The 13,955-nt window shown below is 40.8% G+C and overlaps 1 protein-coding gene, 1 non-coding gene and 1 pseudogene across 2 annotated transcripts; 1 reads left to right on the forward strand and 2 right to left on the reverse strand.

The window, feature by feature from the left end:
- The first annotated feature begins 8,778 nt into the window (after positions 1-8,778).
- On the forward strand, positions 8,779-8,884 carry LOC125592109. The gene has a single exon (XR_007327959.1). It is a non-coding gene; the product is annotated as a small nucleolar RNA R71 (small nucleolar RNA).
- Positions 8,885-11,045: 2,161 nt separating this feature from the next.
- LOC106433999 lies at positions 11,046-12,035 on the reverse strand (annotated as a pseudogene).
- Positions 12,036-12,125: 90 nt separating this feature from the next.
- Positions 12,126-13,004, reverse strand: LOC111209038 (glutathione S-transferase T3-like). Its single transcript, XM_022708763.1, has one exon. The coding sequence runs from the start codon at positions 13,002-13,004 to the stop codon at positions 12,126-12,128; it is 879 nt and encodes a 292-aa protein (XP_022564484.1).
- Positions 13,005-13,955: the final 951 nt, after the last annotated feature.

The raw sequence follows: 13,955 nt of genomic DNA on the forward strand, positions 1-13,955 counted from the left end.
TAGACTTTGTTGGCAGTCTACATTTTGTAGACTTCCGTTGAAGTCTATTTTGAAAAGTCAAAAGCTCGGTCAAATAAAAACTAACCTATTTTAGGTAGACGTCTTAATAAGTCTACCGAAAGTTTTATTTTTGTAGTCAAAGGTAAAGACGGAGACTACTGGGGAAGTCTGTGTTAGAAAAAAAAATTGTTTAGTCAATTGCAAAACTAACCCGTGCGTTGACAAATAGACTGCATCGTAAGTCTCCACGGAGGCGTAGACATACAAAACAGTCTACCTTTGCGACACAGATCTGAAAAAGAACGAAAACCATGTAAATAGTTACTTTTTTCCTGTGTAAAGCTCGTTTCCAACATTTCCAACCGTCCAAACTCCAAATATGAGCAAAAAGAAACATCTTTGACTATTCACTAATGAAGAAACTCGAAAATATGAAGTTTGTGATTATGAAAATGAAAGTTATGAGAGTTTTTTAGATGGAAATGTAGAGGAGATGAGAGGAAATAAAGTTTTTTGGGTTAGAATGAGAAAAAAGTGGTTGAAAATTGAGTTCTTGAGTTTTAGAACTCAAAAATGGTGGTTCATGGTGGTTGGAAAAAATGATGATGATGCCATTTTTGTAAATCAGAAGAGATGGTTAGGGTGTATTTGGTTTTTTGTTAATTTCGAAATTAATAAAAAATTAAATAAAAATGACAATTTTGTGAATAATTCAAAAACATAGGGATAGTATGAAAATTTTATTGATGAATAGTAATGACAAAAAAAAAAGAGGTTGGTTTTAGGTTTGACTAGAAATTGTGAGTTGGTTTTGAAAAACACCCTAAATGAATGAACCAAGTATGTTTATTAGGGTTTTGGTGTAGTAATTAGTTTTGGGCCGTTTCAACAAGTTTGCGCTTTTTAGAGCAAGTGCATCAATAGGACTTTAGAATGGTCCTTAGAGTATTTAATTAGTTTATGTAGTTTAGGACTTTGGTTAAAATGTTGATTATGGGTGGGACTTTTGATAAGTCCTTAGGTTTTAAAATTTTTTTTTAACTAGTTTTTAAAATTACAAACATTTTATTAGTGGAAAAAAATACAAAGTTGAGAAATTAAAACACACACAATTTATTCATAGAAACTTAAAATTACATATTATTCGGAAGATGTCCAAATTTAGCCCATATAGTTTCAATCAAATCGTCTTTTAAGTTTTCATGGATTTGTCTATTCCCAAGCCTCGTTCGACGATCCATTCTAGTGCCGACATTTTCACTGATATTCGAAGGCATGTTGACGGTAAATGTATCCGGAACTTCTCTTGGTTGAAACTCAAATTTGTTATACTGAGTGAATGATGTCCGTTCATCTTCGACAATCATATTATGGAGTATGATATATTCTCTCATAACATTCCCTATTTTCTCTTTATCCCATAACTTTGATGGATTTTTGACAACGGCAAATCTAGCTTGAAGGACTCCGAAGGCACGCTCGTCATCTTTTCGAACTGATTCTTGGGTTTGAACAAATAATGAATGCTTCTGATTTTGTGGTAGTCGGATAGATTGAATAAAAGCCGCCCATTTCGGATAAATACCATCAGTGAGATAATATCCGAAATGGTACTGATTATCATTAACATAGAAGTTTACTTGTGGCGCGATGCCATTAATAATGTCGTCAAAAACAGGTGATCGATCAAGAATATTTAGATCGTTCATAGTACCTGGTGCTCCAAAAAATGCGTGTCATATCCAGAGGTCATACGTAGCTACCGCCTCCAACACAATTGTCGGTTTTCCGGTTCCTCGTGAGTACATTCCTTTCCAAGCCGTGGGGCAATTCTTCCACTCCCAATGCATACAGTCGATGCTTCCAAGCATCCCCGGAAATCCACGTTGTTCTCCGATATGTAGTAGTCTTTGCAGATCCTCCTGTGTTGGACGTCGTAGATATTCTTCGCCAAACAAGGTTATTATTCCGGCGGTAAATTTGTGCAAACATTTTCGAGCTGTTGATTCGCCTAGACGGATATATTCGTCCACCGAGTCCGCCGCAGCACCGTATGCCAATTGTCAAATTGCTGCAATACATTTTTGTAGAGGTGTTAGACTTGTCCGTCCGGTACAATCTTCTGATAGTCGAAAATACGGAATCTCTGTGGAGAAACGATTCACAATACGCAGGAACAAACTTTTGTTCATTCGAAACCGTCGGCAGAAAAGAGCGGGAGAGTAAGTTGGATTGTCGGCAAAATAATCATTCCAAAGCAAGGTGTGGCCTTCTTTCCGGTGTCTCTCATGAACATTACGGCGTTGTCTATCTTCAGGTTCTTGTACGTGATATCTTGCATATTTCTATTGTTTTATCCATTCATCCATGTGCATTTTGATCATATAGATTAGGATTTAGCCATGTTTAGGTTGCATTTTGCATACATGAGTCCTTATCAGGTATTGGAGTACCACATGGAGTTCTTGTAGACACTTGGAGGCATTTGGAGCTCAAAAATGAGTGTTTAGAGTGGTCATTGGGCGAGCAAGGCATGGGATCGACTAGTCTGGAGCGACACCACCAAGTCGCTCTGATCACCCTACTGGAGCGACCTAACCAGAGCGACAGGGAGAAGTCGCTCGCGGTTTCATCACTCGGAGACGCGAGAACGAGCCCGGAGCGACCTCTCGGAGCGACACAGCGAGGTCGCTCCAGCTGGGAGCGACGTTATGGGAGCGACAGGGAGAAGTCGCTCGCGGTTTCATCACCCGGAGACGCTAGAACGAACCCGGAGCGACCTCTCGCAGCGACACAGCGAGGTCGCTCCCGAAGCCTAGAGCGACTTGTCGGAGCGACGGGCTGAGGTCGCTGCGCGTTTTATTTCTACTCGAACTTGTGATTTCTCAAGGGCCTTTTGGTCATTTCATTATGCACGTTTTTATTTTCTAAACCTATGTTTTAATACTCTAGGAGCCACCAAGAGGGGGATCATCTTTGTTCTTAGAAAAACCACCAAAAACCTTTGGAAAGTCATCTCTTTGAATCAATTGATCAGTTTATTATTGAGAATTCTGTGTTCTTATCTATTTCATGTGTTTCTCTACATGATTAATCTGAAATCCAACATGGGTTTAAGAGGAATCATGGAGATTAGTGAGTAATCACCTTTTGAATTCATGGGTTAGGGAGATTGAAGGTGATTAGGTTAGAACTAGGATGTTTTAGTGTAGATCATTCATATTTCCTTGCTAGTAGAGTGAGCATAAAGCATCTTCTGAGTTGGCCACTGAGTAGTTGAACCTTAGGCATTTGCCCCCCCCGAAAGGTGTTCGAGGAAATGCCCGAGACAACTCTTCTTAGCTTTTAGCATACTTTGCCAAAGACATTTGTTGTTAGAGGTGCTAAGATAGCCATTGGACTTGCTAGTTATGATTGCTTTCATATTATTCAACCAAAGACATTTGATGTTTGAATTGTGTTAAGTAAATGAACATTCATCTAGACATAGAGTTTGTTTAGGATTGTGTCCAAGCTTAAGGTTAATAGATTGATTGATCGTTTGCCATCTTTAGTTCGAAACTTGATCACCCGAGGTCTAATCCCTATATCCATGAGTTCTCTTTTCCAATAGTTAAGAAAGTATCATTTAGTTATTTCTTTTAATTAGTCATAGTTTAAAAACCCATCTAAATCATTGGTTGCACTTAGATTAAGTGATACTTGCATTCTCGGTGCTTTGATATCTCTCAGAACTGGTTCGACAATCATTTATACTACAGCATTTGTCTTAGGAGCCTTGAAAACTCCTAACATCAGTACGAGAGCACAATTGTTATAAAATTCTTCATAAGGAGTATCAAGATCGATCTCATCATCATCATCTTTATGATAATGATAATGGGATGAAGAAGCCATTATAAATTATTGAGAAGTGGTTGTGATTGTTTTAGAAGTGTTATGACTCTGTAATTGAAAGACATGTTATATTTATAGCTATATGATGTTACGAGTTTTCAAGGCTCCTAAGACAAATGTTGTAGTATAGTGATTGTCGAACCAGTTCTGAGGGATATCAAAGCACTGAGAATGCAAGTACTCACTTAATCTAAGTGCAACCAATGATTTAGATGGGTTTTAAGCTATGACTAAAACTAGAAAGCAATAACAGAATGATACTTCTTGACTAAGGGAAAAGAGAACTCATGGGTATAGGGATTAGACCTTGGGTGATCAAGTATCGAACTAAGGATGGCAAATGATCAATCAAACTATCAACCTTAAGCCTAGACACAATTCTAAGCAAGCTCTATGTCTAGATGAATGCTCATTTGCTAACATATCTCAAACATCAAATGTCTTTGGTTGAATAATATGAAAGCAATCATTACGAAAAAGTCTATTAGCTATCTTAGCATCTTTAACAACAAATGTCTTTGGCAAAGTATACTAAAAGCCTAGGAGAGTTGTCTCAGGCATTTCATCAAACACCTTTCGGGTGGGAAATGCCTATTGATCAACTTTTGAGTGGCCAACTCAGAAGATGCATTAGGAATACTCTACTAGCAAGGAACAAGAATGATCTACACTAAAACATCCTAGAACTAACCTAATCACCCTTAATCTCCCTAACCCATGAATTCAAAAGGTGATTACTCACTAATCTCCATGATTCCTCTTAAACCCATGTTGGATTTCAGATTAATCATTCAGAGAAAATACAGATAATAGAATAGAAATCAACAGTAGAACATGTGATCAATGAATCAAAGAGATCCCCTTTTTCAAGGTTTTTGGTGGTTTTCTTCAGAACAAAGATAGATCTGCCTCCTGGTGGCTTACAGAGTATTAAAACATAGGTTTAGAAAATAAAAACGTGCATCATGAAATGACCAAAAGGCCCTTGAGAAATCATAAGTTCGAGCAGAAATAAGACGCGGAGCAACCTCCGCTCGTCGCTCCGAGTAGTCGCTCCACACTTCGGGAGCGACCTCGCTGTGTCGCTGCGAGAGGTCGCTCCGGACTCGTTCTCGCGTTCCCGAGTGATGAAAATGCGAGCGACCTCCGCTCGTCGCTCCGAGTAGTCGCTCCATGCTTCGGGAGCGACCTCGCTGTGTCGCTGCGAGAGGTCGCTCTGGCTCCATTGTGTTGTCGTCATGCGATAGAAATGCGAGCGACCTCGGGGTGTCACTCTGGCCAAGTCGCTCTGGGCTTCGGGAGCGACCTGGAGTGGTCGCTCTGATAGGTCGCTCCCAACGCTCTGCTCGTCCAATGATCATCTTTACACCTCTTTCGAGCTCCAAACACACCCAAATGTCTCCGAGAACTCCATGTGGTACTCCAATACCTGATAAAGACTTATGTATGCAAAATGCAACCTAAACATGGCTAAATCCTAGTCTATATGATCAAAATGCACATGGATGAATGGATAAAATAATGGAAATATACAAGATATCAACTCCCCCAAACTTGTTCTTTTACTTGTCCACAAGTGAACTTTCTAGAACTCATAGGGAGAGAGGTTTGAAGGTGGGAGCTCATAGCCAAAAGAAACACAACTAGTACTCGATTCAACATCTAATCCAGCACGAGCACACTCTCTTATTACACTCTAGCTTCTCTAGGTCTATCTGAACTCTTTTCATCCCTACACTCATCATCATGCATCCACACATTCAAATCAACCAACTCTCACATTCATTAAGCACAAAACATCAGGTGAATTCTTGCAAATGGTAAGTTGGTCCAAGTCATTTGGTTGGGTGAGGGAAGACTTTTATTCAAGTGATTCAAGAGGTTCGAAACATAAAATCTTTAAGGTGGTTTACTCTCGAAACAAGTAGCCTTGACATTGCACATAATATATCTAAGAAAGGGATCAACTCATGCATACAATGCTCAATCTCCATTGTTCTACCCTTTTCCCAAACATACAATTACACAATCATTCTCAAATGCCAAACCCAACTCACATCTCTCACCAAAAGATCCTAAGAACATTAACTCCTTCTCTTTGAAATCTACAAGGGATTTTTCACAACCTCAAAACATTACTTAGCTCCTAACAACTTTGCTAGCCCCCTTTTTCTTTCTTTTTCGTTTCTTTTCATATTTTATTTCTTTTTTTTTTTTTTTTTTTTTTTTTTTTAGATGGGGGCCAAGACTTTTCATAACTTGAGCTAGAGGTTTTTCTACTTATCCCAATAAGACAATTCACTTAAACACAAAGAGTCATTTCTTTTCCTTTTTCATTGCTCCCAAATCATAATCACAACTCTCACCTCCCACCTATAGCTAGACAATAGAGTGCCCAATCTAGCAAGAATGAAGATCAAGCATTGTCGTTCCCGATACTCTCAACATTATGCACATGTAAGACTTTCCGAAGAAGGCCTCACTCATCAAACAATGAAAGCTTAAAAGGAAGGAAAGGTTTTGGGAGTGGTCTACCACTAGAGTTTGTCAAAAAGAATGGCATAAAAGATGTGACAACTCAAGTGTGTATAGCCATGACTCAGTACGCAAGGGACCATGAGCAAGAAGCATTAAGTTCGTTCAGTTCAAATAAGGTTGTAGTTGGCTTCAAAGACTGAGTTTCAGCAATCAACAAGTTTCAGGAAGAGTCGTCAAGGCTCGAAGCATACAAGTGTTTTTGAGAGGTGCATAAGCTATTCAGGTGCAAGTAGTGTTCTTTACAAGGCATTTCAACTCATTGCTCCCAATGCAAGTAAATGCAACCTATATGCTCTAGACTCTCCTAGAAATGCCAATGATGCAAACTAAATGAATTTTTTTTTTTTATGCAAATATATATGTATAATGCAATGCATGAGACTCAAATCATCAAAGCAAACGTGATCAAATACTTGGTACCTCCCCCAAACTTAAATGACACAGTCTCTGTGTTGTCAAGGAGAGAGAGATACCCAAAAAGAGAAAACTAATATGCAAAAACGAAATGGTATATACAAGGGAAAGTAGTGGGTTACCTTCTATGGAGAATGAGTAGAGGGAGATGCTCCCTCCTCGTCGTCCTCAGGTGGTAACTCTTCAAGGTGCTCATCAGTAAGAGTGCCCATCTCTTCGATGTAGAAGGCTTGCCCGAACACAGTTGGTTTCTTCATTTTCTCCTTGATGTCAAAGTGGAGAACATGCCCTTTACCCAAATGGAGATCAATCGTGCCCTCTTTCACCTTAACAATTGCTCCTGCTGTAGCTAAGAATGGCCTTCCAAGAATCAATGGGTCCTGAGCCTCCTCACCCATCTCAAGCACCACAAAATCTGTAGGTATCTCATACCTTCCAATCTTCACAGGTAGGTCCTCTAAGATGCCCACAGGGTACTTCACTGAACGATCAGCTAACACCAGAGAGAGTCTACACTTCTTGTACTGAGTGAATCCAAGCTTCTTTGCAACAGACAAAGGCATCACGCTGACACTAGCTCCCAAATCGCAGAGACATTTCTCAAATACCATAGGTCCAAGAGCACAAGGTAGTGTGAAGCATCCTGGATCCTCTAACTTCTCTGGAACATCAAGCCTTTGGATGATGGCACTGCACTCATGGGTAAGAATCATCATGCTTTCCATTTCCTTCTTCTTTGCAGCTACAACATCTTTCAGGAACTTGTTGTATTGAGGAATCAACATGAAAGCATCGATGATGGGCATTGCAACCTGAGCTTCACTCATTTGCTTGTCAAACAAAGCCTTGTACTTCTCTAGCAGCTGCCTCTTGAATCTACCAGGGAATGGTAGTTTGGGTTCATAGGGAGGAGGAACAAAAGAGTTCTCACTTGCTGGAGCAAGAACTTCACCATCTTTCACTGTTTTCTTCGCTTCCCCAACCTTTCCTTTACCCTTGGCTTCCACAATCTTCTCCAAGATTTCATCATTGATTTTCTCATCAACAATCACCACTTCATCATCTAAGTTGATGGCCACCTCCTCACCTAGTTTCTCAGCATCCCTGGTGAGGGTTGTAGGAGGTAACTGCTTACCACTCCTAAGGGTGATAGCTTTGGCCTCCTTGGGGTTTTGGTCAGATTTTCCAGGTAGAGATCCTTGCTGGCGAGTCTGGTGAGTGTTCATGGAAGCAAACTGATTCTCTAAATTCTTGACTGTAGAAGCAAGATGTGAGAACTTGTTGTTGAGCTCATTGTAGCTCCCATCAATCTTGGAATGAAGGTTCTTCAACTCATAACCAACATGCTTCTCACTTCTAGTCTGAGACTCCAAGATTTGTTTCAGCAGGGTGTCAGTGCTGCTCTCTTGAGGAGCAGAGGAACCAGATGAGGGGTTTTGATGAGGTTGATAGCTGCCTTGCTGGTTGTTTCGAGGCGGATAACCACTCTGTTGGTTGTTGGGATAGGATTTCTGTTGGTAGTTGTTGTACTGAAAGTTGGGCTCTTTTTTGTACCAGCTACCATTGTTGTTGATGATACACAGCTCTTCCTGACCTTCCAAACCCTCAACCTCATGGACAACAGGTGTTGTATCTTGGCTTGGGTTACCAACAAAGTGCAGCTGCTCTTGTGTGGCTTTATCAGCAAGGAGGATGTCTATCTTATCCTGTAGAGCTTTCAACTCCTTCCTCGTCTGCTTATCATCTGTTCGACTGCTTCTGTCGTGGTCTCCACTGTAGACTGCATCACTCTTTACCATGTTGTCAACCAGCTCCTCTGCATCTTCCTCAGTTCTCCCCAAGAAGAACCCATTGCTAGCTGTATCCAGTCTGGCCCTGTACTTAGGAAGAGCACCACGGTAGAATGTGCTCAGCAAGCTCTCCTTAGAGAAACCATGGTGTGGGCATTGAGCTTGGTAGCCCTTGAATCTCTCCCAGGCTTCACTGAATCCTTCCAAGTTCTTCTGTTGAAACTGGAAATCTCATTTCTCAGCTTAGCAGTTCTTGAGTAGAGAAGAACTTCTCCAAGAATGCTCTCTTGCACTCATCCCAAGTGGTGATAGAGTCGCTTGGTAGAGACTTCTCCCACTGACGTGCCTTATCCCCCAAAGAGAAAGGGAATAGCTTGAGCTTTAAGGCATCTTCGGACACACCATTGGTTTTTGACAACCCACAGTAGCTGTCGAACTTGTCCAAGTGATCAAATGGGTCCTCTAGAGCCAAGCCATGATACTTGTTGTTTTCGATCACGTTGAGGAGTCCTGATTTGATCTCAAAGTTGTTGGCTGCCACAGCCGGTGCTCGGATTCCCAGTCTATGACCATGAATGTTGGGCCGGTCATAAGTACCAATGGGTCGAGCTGCCCGCAGTTGGTGTTCTGCCCCTTGCGGTGGATCTGCCATATCAATATCCAAGTGGGCTTGGTGTTCTTCTTCTCTTCTAGCTCTAGCACACTCCCTCTCGAAAGCTCTGATGTCTGCTACTATTGGAACTAGGTTTGATGGACCCCTGCTCCTCAAGTTCATACACCTGAAAGTTAAAGGTAGGTGAAGAAGAAGAATCAGTAACAAAAGAAAATAAAAATGACTTAGTCTCAAGTAAGTGACTAAATCTCAATGTTCAAATCTACTCAGAATTTGGCAACGGCGCCAATTTGATGTTAGGAGTTTTCAAGGCTCCTAAGACAAATGTTGTAGTATAGTGATTGTCGAACCAGTTCTGAGGGATATCAAAGCACTGAGAATGCAAGTACTCACTTAATCTAAGTGCAACCAATGATTTAGATGGGTTTTAAGCTATGACTAAAACTAGAAAGCAATAACAGAATGATACTTTTTGACTAAGGGAAAAGAGAACTCATGGGCATAGGGATTAGACCTTGGGTGATCAAGTATCGAACTAAGGATGGCAAATGATCAATCAAACTATCAACCTTAAGCCTAGACACAATTCTAAGCAAGCTCTATGTCTAGATGAATGCTCATTTGCTAACATATCTCAAACATCAAATGTCTTTGGTTGAATAATATGAAAGCAATCATTACTAACAAGTCTATTAGCTATCTTAGCATCTTTAACAACAAATGTCTTTGGCAAAGTATACTAAAAGCCTAGGAGAGTTGTCTCAGGCATTTCATCAAACACCTTTCGGGTGGGAAATGCCTATTGATCAACTTTTGAGTGGCCAACTCAGAAGATGCATTAGGAATACTCTACTAGCAAGGAACAAGAATGATCTACACTAAAACATCCTAGAACTAACCTAATCACCCTTAATCTCCCTAACCCATGAATTCAAAAGGTGATTACTCACTAATCTCCATGATTCCTCTTAAACCCATGTTGGATTTCAGATTAATCATTCAGAGAAAATACAGATAATAGAATAGAAATCAACAGTAGAACATGTGATCAATGAATCAAAGAGATCCCCTTTTTCAAGGTTTTTGGTGGTTTTCTTCAGAACAAAGATAGATCTGCCTCCTCGTGGCTTACAGAGTATTAAAACATAGGTTTAGAAAATAAAAACGTGCATCATGAAATGACCAAAAGGCCCTTGAGAAATCATAAGTTCGAGCAAAAATAAGACGCGGAGCGACCTCCGCTCGTCGCTCCGAGTAGTCGCTCCACACTTCGGGAGCGACCTCGCTGTGTCGCTGCGAGAGGTCGCTCCGGACTCGTTCTCGCGTTCCCGAGTGATGAAAATGCGAGCGACCTCCGCTCGTCGCTCCGAGTAGTCGCTCCATGCTTCGGGAGCGACCTTGCTGTGTCGCTGCGAGAGGTCGCTCTGGCTCCATTGTGTTGTCGTCATGCGATAGAAATGCGAGCGACCTCGGGGTGTCACTCTGGCCAAGTCGCTCTGAGCTTCGGGAGCGACCTGGAGTGGTCGCTCTGATAGGTCGCTCCCAACGCTCTGCTCGTCCAATGATCATCTTTACACCTCTTTCGAGCTCCAAACACACCCAAATGTCTCCGAGAACTCCATGTGGTACTCCAATACCTGATAAAGACTTATGTATGCAAAATGCAACCTAAACATGGCTAAATCCTAGTCTATATGATCAAAATGCACATGGATGAATGGATAAGATAATGGAAATATACAAGATATCACTATATAATATGTGAACCAAACACGTTTTCTCATATTACAACTAATTTTAGTTATTTGAATAGGTATATGTAAAAACACGTTTTCTCAATATTACAACTACTTTGTAGTTGGGAGAGTAGGTACATGATCATACATTTTCGATAATCATACATTTTCGATAAACACAAATTTTTGAAAGTACTAACATATTACAAGTACTATAATATTACAACACCAGATAGATAGATAGGGTTACATAATCCGAGTTCAACAAGATTTAATAAAACACAAGGATAATCATACATTTTCGATAAACACAAGACATATATACCTACATACGAGCAGCTACTCCGATGGCTATTATCACTAACACAACAACCAGAACACCTAGAACTAGTTCAAACCCATTACCAAATCTAGATTTCTTTCTACCTAAGTCACAGACAATGCTCTCCAACCTAACCAATTTCTGCTCCATATCAAATTGAACTTCCTTTAACTCCCGCAGCTCGGTCTCCTCGTAACCGACGAATGAAAGAGAATCTACCTTATCAGTGAGGAGGGTCACTTGTGCACCAATGGCTTTGATCTCACTGTATCCGCGACGTCCCACCACTTGTTGAGATGGCAGTCTCCGTCCTGTTTGTTCTTGCAGGTGTAGAACCTTCTCCCCGGGTCAGTTCTTGTGTAAGAAGTGGCTACAAGTGGCTCGCCACCACAGTAGCACTCCTTGGGGAAGCCAAACTCCACTTCAGGCAGCGGAGGGTACTGATGGCGTGCGGCTTCGATCTGAGCTTGGTCCAGCTGGATATACATCTCTGTAGAGCTGTTTCCACTATCTGCTGAACCTCCTAAACCGTAATCCTCTGACTCAGACGGTTGCGTGTACGAATAATCCAAACCCATGGCCTGAGAATAATCAAAACAGAACACATTAGACAGAGAATATAATTTAAAAACAGAACATAGAACACAGGTCACAACACACATTAAACCGAAAATAATTCTTAGAATTAAACACAAACGATAACTTGAAAGACCAACAAAACACATAGAACACAAGTCACAGCTTCTCCTCCAACACTAGACGCATGACACAAACATAATAGATATTACACAACATAGACTCTTAGGATTTAAAAACTAAAAAAAATCGGCCAACAGCATGTTCTTCACATTTTCTTCCCTCTCGGTTGGCTCCTTCTTAGCAAGGAGAGTGTCTAAAATGGCCAGCTTCGAGAGCCTCTCCTTCTTCGCCAAATCCTCCATCTTGAGCTCATGGACGCTCTTAAAGTCCTCGACAGCCATCCCCTTCCTAGAATTCCTTCTTGCTTTCGCAGCTTTGATACCTTCAGGACGGGGCTCTTCCTCACCAACGTTACTGCTTGATGCTTGGGAACCAACCTCAGCAGTCTTTCTCTTCTCACCGCCACACTTTGGAGTGTTCAGGCTCAGCCACTTCTGTTCGTATCTCAGAAGACACCATGCATGGTCCAAGGTGAACTTGGAGCCGTGATCCGCAAAGTATATCTCATGAGCTTTCTTCACTAAGTCGTTGTCATTCTGACCGCTACTTTGAAGCCTCTCCGCAGCTGCGTATGCTGCACAATACTTGTTTGTATCCCCATTGAGTTTATGCCATCTCTGCTTACAATGCTCGCCATCTCTCATCTCATGATGAGCTGCTGAAAAGTAATCTCCTACGCGTTTCCAGAAATTCCGGCACTTCTGTTCAGTGCCGACAACATCATCTTTTGATGTGTTTAGCCAGGCACTAATCAGGACCTCGTCATCAACAGGATTCCATTTCTTTCTCACCATCCGCTCCACTGGTATCTCCACTGGTGGGTTATCAGGCTGGGATGGAGCTTCAGTCTGTTGTGAACTGAAAGGGGGAATTTGAGAGGCTCCAATGTTGAGACTATAAGGAAAACTTTCATAAGGAAAGTTTCCCTGAGCATTGTTTCCTGAAACGCTATGAAGGAAATCTACATAACCAGGGTACTGGCTACCTGGATTCATGGCAACAATGACAGAGAAGAGACTGATACTCCCACAGAAAAAGAAAGAAGATTTGGAGATACTAAAGCTCTACCATATTCTATCTGATTAAATAGGACAAACATAACCAGGTAATAACTCCATAACACCTAACCATTATCTACCTAAGTCTAATCAACACTTATTATAAAACTACAAGTACATAGCTATTAACTCTAGTTCGGGGGTTAAATAGACAAGTACAACCTATCAAGTTTGATGAGAAGCAACAAGAGTAGGCAATAAACTACGAAGGTCTAATCAGTAGTTATTGCACACTACACAACTAAAAAGAAAAGCGAAGTGAACAAACAACTTCACTAAATTGAAAAGAGGATTTGGTTTCAAACAGAGTACAATGATATCCACAAATTGATCCTATAATTCTCACCAATGCAACAAGACAGGACACTGATACTATAACTAAGTCTCACTATTCATATTTGGTTGAGAACAAACTTAACTTAACTCCTATAACAGTTATGAATTTGCTTTCCGCGAACAGGTTACATACTTAATGCAATCGATTTATGAGTTTCAAATGTCTATGTCCATGCCCTGTAATAAACTTAACTTAGCTTCTCGTGAATACTAATCAGATACTCATCAATATCTTTCTAAAACGAGTTAATGATATGAGTTTCAAATCCATGCTTTTCTAATCGAATAAGTTTCATATCGAAAGAGTTTCTTCTTATGAACACACAAACATCAAGTACTAGTTTCAATCACAAAGTTAGAAAACAAAACAAATGAGTATTTAATTCACAAACAAAGGATTCTCAGACATGGCATTCAATCACAAACACCAACTATTCAATCACAAACACAATGCATACAATCAAATCGTCACAACAAACCCAGATACACACGAGATAGATCCACAAGTTGATACACTAAATCCGAAAGCGACGGACAGAGGATTCAGCGATA

Source organism: Brassica napus, chromosome C8 (genome assembly GCF_020379485.1).
Source record: "Brassica napus cultivar Da-Ae chromosome C8, Da-Ae, whole genome shotgun sequence".
Classification (NCBI taxonomy): domain Eukaryota; kingdom Viridiplantae; phylum Streptophyta; class Magnoliopsida; order Brassicales; family Brassicaceae; genus Brassica; species Brassica napus.